Source organism: Mustela nigripes, chromosome 17 (genome assembly GCF_022355385.1).
Source record: "Mustela nigripes isolate SB6536 chromosome 17, MUSNIG.SB6536, whole genome shotgun sequence".
Lineage (NCBI taxonomy): Eukaryota > Metazoa > Chordata > Mammalia > Carnivora > Mustelidae > Mustela > Mustela nigripes.
Window position 1 is genome coordinate 55,209,473 of NC_081573.1, and position 15,065 is coordinate 55,224,537.

The window sequence follows — 15,065 nt, forward strand, 5'->3', positions numbered from 1 at the left end:
CCGCCTGGGAAAGGCGAGTTACAGGTTCTCCACGCGCCTGCGGTGACCGCTGCTGCTCTGCTTGCCGGGCACACGCAGCATCCTCACTGCCCCCACCACCACCACACCGGTGGGCAGGGAGGAGTGCGGAGACAGCTCGGCTGGAACCAAAGAGCCAGTATAAAAGTATCACGTGAGCTCACGTGAAACCACACAGTCCTGAAAGGGGTAAAGGGAATTACTTCGGTTACACAACTGATCTAGAAAGATCTTGAAAAAAAAAAGAAATGCTAAGGTTTAAAACAAGGGTGGTTCAGAACTGACATTTTAAAGGTTAATTGCTAGAGCCTTACACATGATTCAATAGTTTTGCTAATGGAACAATATTCAGTTAAGTTCAGCGTGTCAACCTTACACAGTTATATCAGCCATGACTATAAGTCAGTGAAATTTTTGTGTAAAGCAGCTGTTTAAAAGACCTTGGTCTTCACACAGAAGAAGTACGCTCCTCCTGCTTAAGTGTGGAGCGGGGCGGGGAGCCTCCGCTAAATAGTGTCAAACAATTTTTTTTTTTAAGATTTTATTTATTTATTTGAGAGAGAGAACATGAGCAGAGGGAGAGGCAGAGGGTGAGGGAGAAGCAAGCTCCCCCCGCAGGGCTCCATCCCAGGACCCCGGGCTCAAGACCTGAGCCGAAGGCCCACGTTTAATGGACTAAGCCACGCAGGTGCCCCAAGAACTTTGCAATCAGGATAAAAAAGGACTCAAGAACCCTGCCAGAAACACACACACCCTAACCCAAAACAAAACTGTAGATCCTATTGCTGATTTGTGTTCTGTGTTGCTCAGGGCCATAAATCGGGTCTGGCTACAAATTCAGGGTATGAGGATCCAGACTTCTAAGCGGAGTATGGGAATTCCTGGGTTGGGGGCAAGAGGCGAGAAGGCCTGAAACCCCACCCAGCCTTGGCTACTCATGAGCAAAGTCACCCTGGAGCTTTATGTAAACACTTCATCAAGGGTTATTATTTTACCAACTACTTTGGGTTAAATTGGGCCTCCTCCCCCCAAAAAAGACATGTTGAAATCCTAACCCCTAGTACCTCAGAATGTAACTTACTTGGAAATGGGGTCTCTGCAGATACAAAAAGTCAAGGGGAGGTCATACTGGAGTCGGGTTGGTAAATCCAATAGGACTGGTGACCTTATAGGGACAGAGAGATACAGGGACTAAGCCACACGAAGACAGAGGCAGAAAGGGGTGAGATGCGTCTACAAGCTAGGGAACGCCAAGATTTGCCAGCAGCCCCCCGAGGCTAGGAGAGAGGCACGGAACAGATTTGTCCCTTGCAACCCTCAGAAGGAACTAAGCCAGCTGGCCCCTTGATTTCAGACTCCTGGTCTCCGGAGCTGTGGGAATATAAATGTCTTGTTTGAAGCCACCCAGTTAGTTGTACTTTGTCATAGCTGCCCCAAGAAACGAATGCCAAGGTCAATATATAGGGAGGAAAATTCTCAAGCAAGGCCCCAGTGGAAAAAAAAATTCATACTTGAAAACGGAGTCAACAGGATTCTAGGCAATGGCCATAGATCTTTCTCAAGCTACTGGTTCTCAGCTGAGGGTGACCCCCACCCCACTCCTGGAGACACTGGGGAGTATCTTTGGTTGTCACACTGAGGTGGGGGGGATGCTACTGGCATCTAGTGGGTAGAAGTCAGAGAAGTCATTCAGCATCCTGCAATGCGTGGGCACGCTGAACCCCACAGCTCGAGGTCCCAACTCAGCAGCAGCCCCCTCCTTAAACACCCAAACCCAGCCTCTGGACCCTGCCGCCAACCTCCCCTTGAGCAACCTCAAGGGCGGTTGGGGGGGTGGGTGATAGGAAAGGGGCTGAGGGGCTCCCAGGAGGCTGGCCGCATTTCGTAAGGCGGGGCTGGTGAAGCCGTGAGGACATCACCAAAGGACACAGGATTTCTACACACCCAGTACGTCTGTTACACTGAAATCAAGAGTTAAACACCCCCTGCCCCACTGCGCCGGGACCTCCACTCGACCGTCTGGGGGAAGGGGGGAACACAGCCGTCAGGGCTGCGGCCAGGCCTGCATCTGGGCAGCTGGGCTCGTGGTGGGTGGAGCCTCCCACCGCCCGTCCTCGGTTTCCCCTCCAGCGACCCGACCCCCTTCTCCCTACTAGGGACTTGCGGGGCTCTGCTGGAGGACAGGCGGTGGCACAGGCCCGGGCTCGGCACCTCGCAGGCGCGCAGTAAAGGCGTCCGTCCCGTCCTAGACAAAACCAGCGCGACCTGCAATCGCGGACCTGGGAAAGGGTCAAGATCACCAGCCCCTCCAGCGGCTCCCTGCGCGACTGGTGCCCCTTTTCTCCGCCCCGTCTCGGGGAACTAGGGGAGCGGGGCGGGGCCTCCTGGGGGCGGGGCCTCCTGGGGGTGGGGCCAGGCCGGACCAGAGGGGACGAGGCCTCGCTCGGAACGGAAACGCGAGAGCGCAGGCGCTTCCGGCGCGTGCGGCCAACTACGACTCCCACAACGCCCCGCGGTCCCGCGGCTGCCTCCGTCATCGCGAGAGGAGGCGCTGGGGGCGGTGCGTGTGCGCGGAGAAACGGAAGTGTGGGTGACGGTTGAGCCTTCGCCGCCAAGCTGGGAACCGGGGAGATGGCCGAGACTGACCCTAAGACCGTGCAGGATCTCACCTCGGTGGTAAGGGACGCCCCGCCGGGCCCGAGGTCGCGGAGCCGCCGGACCGAGGCGCCCTTCGGCAGCCGCGAAGCGCCGGGTCCCCGGAGGCCGGGTTTGCAGCGGCTCCGCCGGCGGAGGCCCCCCCAGGCCCAGCCTGCCCCCCCCCCCCCCCAGCCCCACCCGCCTGACCCGAGCCGCCGCCCCCGCTCCCCGCACCCCCAGCGCCCCCCGCCCCCCCCCAACACCCCGAGGCCTCCGCGGAAGACCCAGCGAACCGCGAACCGCTGCGGCCGCGGCGGGAGGGGGTCTCGCCAGCGGGTCGGGGCCATGGGACGGGCGGGGGAACCGGAGCCCGGGGGCGGGGGAGGGGGTGGCGGACAGCGCCCGCAGAAGGCCTCCGAGCTGCCCAGGGCCCCCGCCCCGACCCCAGGCAGGTGTCCCAGGGCGTGCGCGACGGGGTCTGCCTTCCTGCTCCTCAGGTGCAGACTCTCCTGCAACAGATGCAAGATAAGTTCCAGACCATGTCCGACCAGATCATTGGGAGGAATATCCTTGTGTGCGTCGTCAGCCTCCGCGGACCCTCGGCTCCTGGGGTCCGGCGCGCGGTGTTGATAAGTGCCTGGTCTGCAGGCCAGCGGCAGGCGGGCGGTTGCCACATTTTTTACTTTTACTTTGTTCCCTGAGCTTGGATGGAGCCTTCCCCAGCGGCTCTGTGCCAAGAGCTGGGGATACCGCTGAGCTGGACGCCTGGCCTCCAGACCCTTCCAGTCTACCAACAGCAGCGGCTAGGGTGACCGCAGTGGGAGCCGAGCCCCGGTCAGCCATCTCTCCCCCGGGCCTCAGCACGACCTGAGGAAGGGGCCGTAGTGTTGCCTTTGTTTAGCCATCGCAGACACGCCAGCTTAGAAAAGTGGAGCAGGAGACTAGGAGAAGGTCCCCGGGACTAGGAGAGGGCGGGGATGGCGTGTGAGCCGTGCCCCAGACTCGGTACTCAGAGCAGCCAGAATGTAACCCTCCTGGTAGGAAAACGAGTTGCACGGAGACGGTTGTGTTTCAGGCCGTAGTGTCCAGGCACCCCCCCCCCCCACCCCGGAAGGAAAGGATGAGAGATGGGCGGTGCTGGTGCGTGTGGCCTTTAACTTCATCACTTGATGACATGAGCAGTCGCATTGACGACCTGGAGAAAAACATTGCGGACCTCATGACACAGGCTGGGGTGGAAGAGCTGGAGGGTGAGAACAAGATCCCTGCCACACCAAAGAGTTGAAGGTGAGGGAAGCCACAGTCTTGGGGGGGTTGGGGGAGGTGTCCACGGAACTTTGCTGTGGCCAGGCTTTCTCGTGATCCCTTCCCAGCCACGATCCCAGGAAGCGTCTCTCGTTTTCCGGGTTCTTGTTCATTAGCCCTGGATCTGGAGAAGGTAACTGGTTAACATTTAGGTAATCAGTTACTTATTTCACTGAACCCAAATACTGAGAAATGTGTGTTGTTGGCCTGAGAGTTCTTACCACTGGCAGATTTTGGGGGGTGGTTCTTTTTTTGTAACCTAAGTCCCACATTGCCACCCTCAACTTCATAGATGCCTTGAATTCTAAGGGTTCTCTTGGAAACTCCCCACCACCAGATAAATGCCAGGACAACGCCTGATGATGACGTGAGTGAGGGGGTTAGGCCACAGCAAGTCTTCATCCTCGAGTTCATTTACATTGCCACCACGGGGCGCCTGGGTGGCTCAGTCAGTTAAGTGTCTTCCTTCTGCTCAGGTCCTGGGATCTCAGCGTCGGGTAGGGCTCCCCGCTTCTCCCTCCCCTCTGCCTCTGCCCTTCCCTTTCCCTCTTAAATAAATAAAATTTTTAAAGTTAACTAATGAATTAGTTTCCACTACGTAGTTCCAGATATCTGAGGAAAGATGGATAACCCAATAGCCTTGTAGCAAGACAGCAAGGTGCAGGGGGCTGCCTCAGTCTCCCTATGGTGGGTTTCTTGCTTATAATAAGACTTTTTAGGATATGTTGGTTACCTCACTGCAACCTAAAAATCATTTTGAAACTTCCCTTTCCCTCACCCCATATTTAGCATTTCAGTTCCCGATAAAATTAAAGTTTACTGAAAATTCTTAGGTAACTAGACTACCAAGCAGAATATACAGTAAAAGGCACCGAATTCCATGTTTAAATGTTCTGGACATGTCCTGGCTGGACCAAATTAGAAGTAGCTGTGATATACAGGTCGCTTTGAAGTACCAGGAAGAGAGAGACTGGGGAGCTAAAAGCCTTGGAAATTGGCTGTCATTTTAATAAGAGAGCGGATTGACTTCGCTGTGTGAGTAAATCACACGCTTGTTCCGCGTGCGCTGTCCTCGTTATTCCTGTAGAGCGATGATTTGGAAAGTGTCCTGCCCGCCATCGAAGCTTCTCTGGGTCTCGTGCTACACGGCAGTCAACACATCCCATCCAGTGAGGGAGCACATCCGTTGGAGGACCGCAGGATGGAGATTTTGCGAGTGACAGGGCTGATCCAGAGGAAGAAGAGCTGGGAACAGATTCATACGTTTTTAAATAAAGATTTCCAATTAAGTCTGTTGCAGTATCTTTGCTGGGGCTTCGCTCAAGGAAAGGACGTCTAGCTCAGTAGAGGCTTCGAGAGCACTAGTACCGTTTGACAGTGCTACGTGTCCGTGTGCTCTGTCCTTGTAGGAGCATAACATGTTGATGGTTTTTCTTTTCCAGCAGGCGGCTAATTCCCCCTGAAGTCCGGAACAGCATTTTCACAAGCCGAGAGAAGACCGAACGGCTTTTTGAAGGAACTGCTGTGTGTAGACAGGTTTTCTCCCCTGAAGTGTGTGTTCTTCCCACGTGCTGTATAGTCAGTCTGTAGCGTGATCCTATCCCCAGTGTCTTGAACTTGGTAACTCCACATCTTGGACCTTGGTCAGTCGTGCTGTTAAATATTAAACACTAAAATTTTGGCGGTTCCTACATAAAATTGTCAAGTTTTTTAGTGTATTTTTGGGAAGTCGTTGTTTTCTATTGTTCCTTTTGTAGTAGTTGCTGTTTGATGAACTGTTGCTGTGTAGGTTTTTATTAGACATCTGGTAGACCTTCCAGTTGTAAGTAGTTAGGTTCGGTGAAGGGGGGCATGCAGCATGTTGAGGGCTCTAATGCTCAGCACAGAATGTTGAGCCGGCACCAGATGGCGTGTTGGTGATCCTGTTCACATGGTTAAAAAGCCTCTAAAAATTGTTGATTCGGAAATGTCTGGCACTACCCGCTTGCCGAAACTCAACACTGACCCTCAGCGTCCCATGTTAAGTCTCTGAGGCCAGAGGCTGGCACTGACAAGTGACCACTGCCATTTCTGTGTGTGAGAATTGTTCCCTTTGCAAAGTGACACAACCGCCCGATGTTCCGAGGCGCTCATTAGGTCGAGTTTTGCACAGGATTGCCATACTTGCGTAGGCCCCTGTGCCGTCCATCTCTGGTCGTCTCCACAGAAAATGCGGCCGCGTTGCACAGCCCCGTTCACCGTCCTGCCTGGGAGCTGCTGCTCGGGAAAAGGAGCAGAACAGGAAGACAGACCACGGCAGTCCCTGCCGGTTGCTTGGCTAGAAAACTGGCTCCAGTTCTTAAGACTTCTTTCTTTCAACTCTTTCTTACCTAAATTCTTAGAGAATTGTGGTTTTATTGTTGATTATAGAAGGTAGGGATAATAATACTCTTTTGTCACTCAAAAAAGCGGTGCCCGGAGTGCCAGGCCGGAAGCCGGGACTGACTGTGCGGGAGACCCGTGCTATTGCCGCGGTGATGGGACCTTGTCCAGGAAAATGAGAAAAGTGGAGGGAGGGGACGGCGCTTCTTGGAAGGGAGCGCTGAAGGAGCGGACGCAGTGTGAGCTTTTTGAACTTTCCTATACCCCCAGTCGTGTTTGTACTGCACATATGTGATGTGACGATGGAATCACGTGTCCTGCGTAGAGATGACGTAGGTAACACGAGCGGAGGAGTTTCTCCTGAGACCCCGGGATTGAGCTCCAACGGCCCCGCTGCAGAAACTTCTCTGTTGGGCCAGCAGGTGGCGCTGCGAGGCGCCGCCCCGCACGGAGCCCCGCAGGCGGGAGACTTGAGCCTAGGACCTGGCCACTTGCAGTCCGGGTGTAGCTAGGAGTTGTCTTACCTAAAGGAAAGATTTCAGAGGCAAGCGGCTCCCCAACCGGAAATATCTGCCGTGAATAAAGGTGCCTGAAATCCTGCAGTTGATGCTTCCTTTGTGTCCACGATGATTTGCTTGGTTTTCCACGTTTTCGGGATTAAAATGGACGCCCCGTTTCAGATCATGGGCTCAAGCCTCCGGAAGGCTTAGGTGCACAGAGCCGAAGGCCGCGGGGTTTGGGTGGGCTGTGCTGTGGGAGAGGGGAGCCCGGGAGCCCCAGAGCCGGGGGCAGACTGCCCTCTGAGGAGAGCTGGGCTCTTCCCTGCCCAGGAGGCAGGCCTGTTCCGAGAACGTTCCTCCCGACGCTTGGCCTTGGAGAAACACTAGCACGGAAGGGTTTATGGTCGCTTGGGTTTAGCAGACTTGCCTCCCGCTAGATTCACTTCATGAAAATTCACAGTGCGAAGTAGCCCGTTAAAGGCTCTGAGGTCCCGGAGCAGCCTAATGTGATACAACTTTCTCACCTGCCAGTTTCCAAGTGATTTGACCAACGATCTTTTTTTTAATACTTAGCACCTAGTTAACATTTCATTGAACTAACGTGCTGTAAAATACACAGAGGGAGATAGTGGTTAAAGTAATCCAATAAATAGCTTTGGATCCAGGTTATAACTCCCTGCCTTCCCAAGTACTCACTTGACCTGTTCGCCAGGCCTCTGGGCAAAGCCTTCCTTAGCACTGTGCCCTGGCGAGGCCTGCACGTGAGCAGGAAAGGACCACTTTCCTCAAGGAGGAAGCGAGAGAAGCGAGAGCCTCGGCGGCCCGCTCAGTCCCACCAGTCCGCGCACCCCCTGAGCAGGTGCTCGCTGCCACAGCCCCCTGGCCTGTCTCTGCCTTCCGGCTGCAGCCCAGGTCACCCCTGGGGCCACCGGCCCCTCTGCGGCTGAGGACCTCCCCCCTTGGAGGCTTGGAGCCATGGCGAGTGTTGACCCCTAGCAGTTCTGGACACGGTCTGTGCAGGGAAGTGTGTTCCTCTCTTACTCTCCAACTGGTTTGTGTCCACCTAAAGGCCATGAAGATCTCCTTAGGACTGCGGGATATAATGAGCACGGAGGGGACTTGCACAAAGCAAAACGCCTCAGTTCAACTGAATGCCCTCCCCTCCCAAACCTGGAGGCCCCATCAGCTTCCTGGACCTGTAGTTAGGCCGGCTTTCCTTCAAGCCACAGGATTTGAAAACACTTTAATCTCATTTATCAGTTTTTCATTTTCTGCTGTTTCTAGTAAAGTGCAGTCATGTGTGACCTTACCAGAATCAACATCCTGTATTTCAGGGAAAGGTTAACTTGTGAGTTGTTGGGATCCTAACTGCACTTGAAACATTGCTGCTAAGGGAACTGAGTCCTCCCAACAATCCGTGTAAAATGAACTTTTTTTAACATCCTGTTTGTACGTTGAAGGTTCCCCCTAAGGATAATTGTTTCTTTTTTCTTTTTTTCTTTTTTTAATTCGGTAGCTTATATATTTTAATCAGTTTAAGTAGAGGAATTGGCACCATCTGTTGTCAGATCTAACCCTGAAAATTAACTGGCAACAGTGGACAGTCTAGCACCTTCCGGAAGTGTTTATTACAAACCAGTGCTCTGCGCTGAGCTTTTCATTTACATTGTGTTAATCCTCAAGACAACTCTGAGTTAATGTTGTAATTTGATCAGTGTCTGTTTAAACAGAAGAACCCATGGATGAGTGGCACTGAGGTCGCACAGCTGACAGCAGTGACCCTCTAACCCCCCCACTCCCCCCCCGCCCCCCCGCAGCTGTCCCAGGGGTGGAGCCGGAGCACCCAGCTGGGTTTCCTCTGCCTCCAGATACACATGTCCCTGCGCTCTGGGCCTCGCCAACCCACGACCTCCACAGATTTTGAAATTCAGTTTTCAAAAGGCTGATTTTGTGTTTTCAATCAAAACATCACCTAAATTAAATAATAAACATGCTTGACGTGAATTTTTATTCGGGATTAAAAGCACGCAGGGTTTGGAGAGAACCCGGACTACCATCTTTTTCTGTGTTCTCCTGGGCAGGTCGTTTGAGAACAACTCAGAAACAAGTGCAGGTGAGTGTCGCCAGTGTTTGCCTTGACAGAACCCCCGGGAACGCCACCTCCTGGTCCTTATATTCTCTCCTTGCTCACACCTCCTCCCTTCTCCCGCACAGAAATTCTCGCTGAGACCCCCATGGGGGGAGGAAAGAGCCCCTCCCACGATGACCCGTTTCCTTACCGTCTTACCAGGTCACTTGGTTTAAAAAAAACACAGATGAGTACCGAAGTCTTAAAAAGGTACCCACGCCGTCATCACCTGGAATCTTCGTCCACCAGTAATGATGGTAAGTGTCTGCCTTTATACAGCCTCTTTAAAACTCCTTTTCAGCGAATGGAGATTGGGGGCGGGGGGCTGGGGGTCACTGCCCAGAAACAAAAACCAGAGCGACTATGATTGAACTCGGCCCCACAAATGGCTTTGGAAAGAGGAAGGGAGATTGTTTCTACAAGTCAGGTTGACCCCTGGAAGAGAATCGGTTCTTTTCATACACTGAGGCTTTCACCAGGAGAGGTGCCTGGGATTCGTGTGATCTCTAACAGAGAACATCTGTTTCCGTGGGTCCCTGGCCACTCTGGTGGAATGTCACACTGCGAGGCTCTCTCCTTGAGCAAGGCCAAAGTGCGTTCACAGACCACATACGTGAATGTCCCATGGCTGCGCCCCCGCTTCCTGGTGGTGATCTTTATGGCATGTTTATAGTTTCCTACTTTGTGGATACGTTTGCCCCGATAATTGATATTGCACAGCAGCAAAACTGTCTGTCTTCTGAAGAGGAGCGCTATCATTACCCAGTAATTAAGAATAGCCCGCGTTCAGGGTCAAGTGTTTAGAAGCACTTTGCTGCCTAGAACAGAAAGCACAGCCTCCTAAGCCGTCAGGGCTGGTATGGCTTCGTGAGGCACCAAGTCTGCAGGAAGGGCAGCTCTGGGGAGCGTGAGTGCCACCCCTCCGCCAGACCATCCATGACCCAGATTTGTACCATCCATGTGCGTCCCACAGAAAGAGAACACCTTTCTCCGTGTCTTTAAGATGGAAAACATGTTTTCCGCAAAGGTGTTCCTCCCTCACGGCCCATCCCTAAATGCCTGCGTCTGAAACCATCTTTGGCACAACAGCAGGCCCCGCGTGCTGGGCTGAACTCCGTGATTCTTGTCTGTCCTTTCTCATGACTTGGAGATTGGGGCCACGACCAGCATCTGGTGGGCGGGGAACAGGATGGAGCTCGCAGCCTCCAGTGCATAGGCCAGTCCCCACCACCGAGCCTCAGCCAGCCCCCCGGGTCTACAGTGGCAAGGTAGAGAAACCCAAGCTTGACCCATTCATGTCCGACTTGTGGCCTGGACGAGGCCCCGTCCAGTAGCTCCTGGATCCTCGGAGGGGAGGAGGTAAAGATCAAAGCCAGGATTCGACCAGAAAGCCAAGGGTGGCCCTCGGGTGGACGGCCCCTCGTGTGTCACCAACCTCTCAGATGCAGCTTCCAGATTATGAGCTGTACCACTAAGGTCGGTTAACTGGGTACTTGGTTTGCTCTCAACCTTGCTGCGCTGTGCAGGGAAGTCCCCTGGGCAGCATTTCAAAACCGTATGACCAGGCGGCACCCAGACCCACGCGGCCCCAGTCCCTGCTGGTGGCCCCGGCCAGCAGGCTTGGTGCTCCGCCCCCCTGTGCACCACGGTCGAGGGCTGCATTCCAGAAGATCTGTCTAGTGCTGCTCATCGGGTAAGGTCATGCCCCAAGCAAACCAGATGGGATTCTGCCAAGCGCCTTCCTGCCCACCTGCCAGGCCGACCTGGCAAGCCGAGGCTGGTGCAAGTTACGAGGCGTTCGGTTCCATTCACTTTTGCTCCAGCGCCATCAGAAAGGTGTCCGGACAGCTGATGCCTTGCTTCCAAATTCAACTTCAGGCTTAGGTCACTGCCCTGCCCACAGCATCCGGGCTCCTCAGACACCACCTCGAGGGGATCCTCAGAGGTTGTTGACATTATCAAAGGTTTTCCAGAGGGAGCTTTTCTCCTTCTCAACAGCCCTCAAATAATCCATTCCTAAACCATGCCTTTCCATTACCTCTTACCTCTGACAGGTCTTTAGAAATTGAAATCAAAACCCAGTGAGTATTACCAGAACGAAAATTGAACTATCAAATACCTTAAAATTAAAGGCATGCAATGCAGAAGAAACCCCAGTTAATTGAGATGGGCTGTGGATAATCATCAAAAGAGCCATTCCTGGTGATACATTATGGTTGTTCCTTCGAATGATCCCCTCTCGCAGAAATAACCAGAAGGCCACCTGCCTGATCCTGCGGCAGAATCTATCGAGAGCAAGGTTGGGCCCCAGTTCTTCAGGCAGCAGGAGCGAGGGACTGGCCTGGCACACACATCGTAAAGCTAGAAGTACTGTAAGATCATATCTGACAGAGAAAGCAGTCTCTGGGGTGCACCCGACTCAGATGTTCCTCATTCTGAATCCAGGCTCACCGTGCCTATAGCGAGAATCTTGGAGACCGGCTCTTCTGAAGCCAGCCGTCAAAATCAAGCCATCTTGCTAGCAGCCTTAAGGAAAAAAGGTTAGGGTGGCCACAGTGTGTACTGGGGGCCAGACCTCCTACCAGGACCCCTTTTCCGAAAGGTTAGTCACACAACACATACATTTTGCTGGCATCATCACAGGGAAATGTAGTCAGGTTCTTTTACTGGGTCAATTTCAGTTCCCCAAGGCAGACAAGACTTAACAAGGATCTGTCACCCAACTTGGTCTTCCCAGCCACAAAGGGCAGACCCTGTGGGACCTTCCTCATGCAGCTGAGCCACTGACTGAGAAAATGTTCCTCACCACGAACCCTGCCAGAAATTTCTCCGGTTTATTCAAGCTTATCTGTGTTCTGGAACAATTTGGGGGAAAGAAAATTGACTAGCAATGCTCTAACAAGTTCCTGTTCGGTAAGTTCGTGGCTAAAGGATCTCTTTTGTACTAAGGGACGTAATAAACTGGGCAAACACTCGGAAACTAACCTGATGGCGTAGCTTACCTGCTCCGTGACATACCGAACACCATTGCGGTGTGAAGCGTTTTTCTTCCTTGGGAACTAACAACTGCTTGGGATTTTATCACTGCCTCAGAGGACCCTGTACTGGGTTGGTTCTTCAGAAAGATTTGTAATGGCATCTGCTTTGGTCAGGAAAGCGTTAACAATATTCATTCTTCTGCATTCTACGGATCCTCTCTTTCCATAGTTGGTTCTGAGGATGGGGCTCCTCAAATGGGGTCCCCAGGCTGGTAGCATCAGCATCTCCCGGGAGCTTGTTAGAAATGCAGTTTCCCAGGCCCTGCCGAGCCCCACTGAATCGGAGACCCTGGGAGTGGGGCCGGGTGGCCTGAGTTTTAACACACTCTCCAAGAGGTTCCTATCTCATCTATGTGTGAGAACCAGGGCCTCTTGGTGTCAGCTTTGGCTTTGGGGGTCAGACTAGTCAACAGTGCCCCTTGGGGCACTGATCACCTTGCAGATTCCCCGCTTCTTCTGTAAACTGCGATCCAGTACCCACGGGGTTGGGGCGGGTGTGGGGGGGGCTGGCGATCCACATTGTCCTTCAGTACCCCAGGTAATTGTCCCTCTGTGTCATTTCCCACACAGGAAAACAGCACCGAAAAAGCCCGGAGGAGGATCTCAGAAGGCGGTGCTCACGCCTGGGTCAGTCCTAAGGTAATTTACAAGGAATTGATTCTTAATTTCCGCCAAACACGCGGGCACCAAGGCCGAGGGTGACCTTTGCAGCCCCGTGAAATGAGCAGAGGGCCCTCCAGCCCACAGAGCTGAGCATGAAGAGCCCTCATGCCACAAAAGCTCGAATCACTTTAAATCAATTTGCTTCTTATTAAAATGTACTTCAGTAAAAAATCATTTCAACTCTTTAAGCCGCAAAAGGATAGCCAGTCATTTAAAGCTTCCTGAGCATTTCAGCTGATTAAGAAGGTTTTAGAGAGCATGGTAAATATTTCACTAGCAGGAGAAGTTATCCAATAAGGATATTACTTATTAAAAAGTCATCATTTATTGGTCATTTACCTTAATTTTCGTGAAAGTGCATGCTTTCAGTCTGGACACGGTTTTTTTCCCATTCCCGGAGCAGGTAAGCCTGGGAGTTGAGAACTCTGTCCAACGGCGATGTATCGATATACAGTTTAACTTGTGAAAGTAACAAGATTTTACTAATAACAGCAAAGAGATCTGTGAAATTACATTTTAAAAGAACTTTTGGGGGGTTTCAGGTCCTTAAAAAGAACTCCCCTTTGCCATTTGGAAAAAGGAGTACTGCGTGACATTTTCCTTCTTATTGGTGGAAAGGAAAGCATTTAACGTTTAAGCCCAAAATGAAGGCGCCAAGTGCCAGTACTTATGGTCACATATTTTATTTCAATAACAAAAGGCATTAGAATGCCTTCAGTTGCAGGCAGTGACTAAGATGGCTTAAATGGTACGGATATTTACAGACCTTGTAAGAGGAGGAGACCAGAGGTTGGCAGCCCTCGGATGCTTTAGGAATCAAGTTTCACTTGGTCCGGACCCCAGGCCGGCTGCGTGGTTCTCCTGCCGGGCTGCCCTCTCCCTGGCCCACTTCCCCAAGCATCATGTTGGGGGTCCAGCCCAGCACCACTCCCAAACCTTTTCTCTCCATCCACGTCTGTTATGGGGTAACTTATGTGTCCCCAGAAGATATATCCAAGTTAACACCAGGTAGCTGCGAAGGTGACCTTCGGTGGAAAGTCTGCAGATGTCGTCAGGTTAAGGCAAGGTCATGCTGCATTACGATGGTCTCAAATCCAATGACTGGGGTCCTTTCCAGAAGAGGCACCGAGACCACCACAGGGAAAGCAGCGTGTGGCAACCGAGGCAAAGCCTGGAGTGAGGGGTCTCCATGGCCCGGAGCACCAAGGATGGCCAGCCGCCTATGGAAGCTGGGCTAGAGGCAGCAAACAGAACTTCCCTCCCGGCCTCGAAAAATGAACGAGACCCGCTGACACTTGGCCCGGCACCCCTAGCCTGCAGAGCTGAGCGGCAGGAGAAGGCATGCTCCCAGCTCCCCAGGTCATGGGTTCTGCCAGTCTCAGGAGCTGATAGTCTCCAGCATTTAGGGGACCTAAATGGTCTCTCCTGCAGCTTCCCTGGCCACTGGAAGTGGCCGGTTGACGGTGTTCTCCGTGAGAAATCACTGCAAACCTGCCCAGATTTTGCTTTCCTAGCAAAGGCGCAGGTGCGGGCCATACTGACTCTTTTCCCTTTCCCTGGCCTGAACTCAGATGGAGCTGAGAACTCAGAGCCTCGTCCTGAGGCCCTGAGGCGGCTGGCCTGTGGTGAGAGAGCGGCCACAGTCCTGGGGTCCCCTGGTTTGTGGCTGCTTTGCCCCAGTCTCTGCCTCATCGTCCTGTGGCCTCTTCTTCCTCTGTGTCTCTGCGTCCTTACGGGATACTATGTCCGAGCGTCTCTGTTCACATTAAAAGTCTGTTCTTACAAAGACACAGGTCCTTGGATCAGCCCACATGACCCACGGTGATCTCATCTTACCGCGTCTATCTGCCAAGACCTTACTTCCCAATAAGGTCACATTCACTGGTCCTGGGGATTCAAAGCTCAACACGGCTCCAACCTCAGTTTCCCTGCCCGCCCAGATCCCCAGGGCCACCAACCTAGAAATGTAAAGGAGAGGCCGTCATTGGCCCAGGGTGGCTGGAGGCGCGCCCCTGGCTCAGTCAGGCTGGCAGGCCGTGTGAGGTTATGGGCCGGGGCACCCTTGGGGCACCCCGATTCCCCTTCTGTTTGTTGGAGTCTTGGGACCATTTGCGATGCTTCTGTGTATTGCCACATCTGGAACAGAGCGCCTTTCTCCAGCTTCTCCCTGCTGGTTTGCTTCGTAACGTGACATTCCAGAAGGTGGTCAGAGTGGAGTTCACGTCCCCACCCAGGCGTCACGGGGCCCAGTGAGTCTCTGCTTCCAGAGCAGCAGTCACGGGGCCCAGTGAGTCTCTGTTCCAGAGCAGCAGTCACGGGACCCAGTGAGTCTCTGTTCCAGAGCAGCAGTCACGGGGCCCAGTGAGTCTCTGCTTCCAGAGCAGCAGTCACGGGGCCCAGTGAGTCTCTGCTTCC

General features: G+C 53.2%; 1 protein-coding gene and 1 long non-coding RNA gene across 8 annotated transcripts in view; both read left to right on the forward strand.

Moving 5' to 3' along the window:
- The first annotated feature begins 2,573 nt into the window (after positions 1-2,573).
- Positions 2,574-5,678, forward strand: HSBP1 (heat shock factor binding protein 1). 4 transcript variants are annotated; one of them, XM_059383854.1, is made up of 5 exons: positions 2,574-2,694; positions 3,153-3,219; positions 3,822-3,942; positions 4,298-4,327; positions 5,048-5,249. In XM_059383854.1, exons 1-3 carry the CDS (start codon positions 2,650-2,652, stop codon positions 3,938-3,940), a joined length of 231 nt encoding a protein of 76 aa, XP_059239837.1. In that variant the 5' UTR covers positions 2,574-2,649; the 3' UTR covers positions 3,941-3,942; positions 4,298-4,327; positions 5,048-5,249. The 4 variants fall into 4 exon arrangements, with proteins under 4 accessions (XP_059239837.1, XP_059239835.1, XP_059239836.1 ...); XM_059383852.1 differs by lacking the exons at positions 4,298-4,327; positions 5,048-5,249 and adding an exon at positions 5,406-5,678 and having other exon boundaries at positions 2,575-2,694; XM_059383853.1 differs by lacking the exon at positions 4,298-4,327 and having other exon boundaries at positions 2,575-2,694.
- Positions 5,679-8,279: 2,601 nt separating this feature from the next.
- Positions 8,280-15,065, forward strand: part of LOC132006144 (uncharacterized) — an 8,127-nt gene continuing 1,341 nt past the window's right edge. The window contains exons 1-4 of one of the 4 annotated variants that reach the window (XR_009400996.1): positions 8,280-8,934; positions 9,036-9,206; positions 9,923-11,862; positions 12,558-12,626. This is a non-coding gene — a long non-coding RNA (uncharacterized LOC132006144). Of the gene's footprint in view, positions 9,207-9,922; positions 11,863-12,557; positions 12,627-15,065 lie in introns of all 4 variants that reach the window. The other 3 variants (XR_009400997.1, XR_009400994.1, XR_009400995.1) reach the window with 3 other exon arrangements.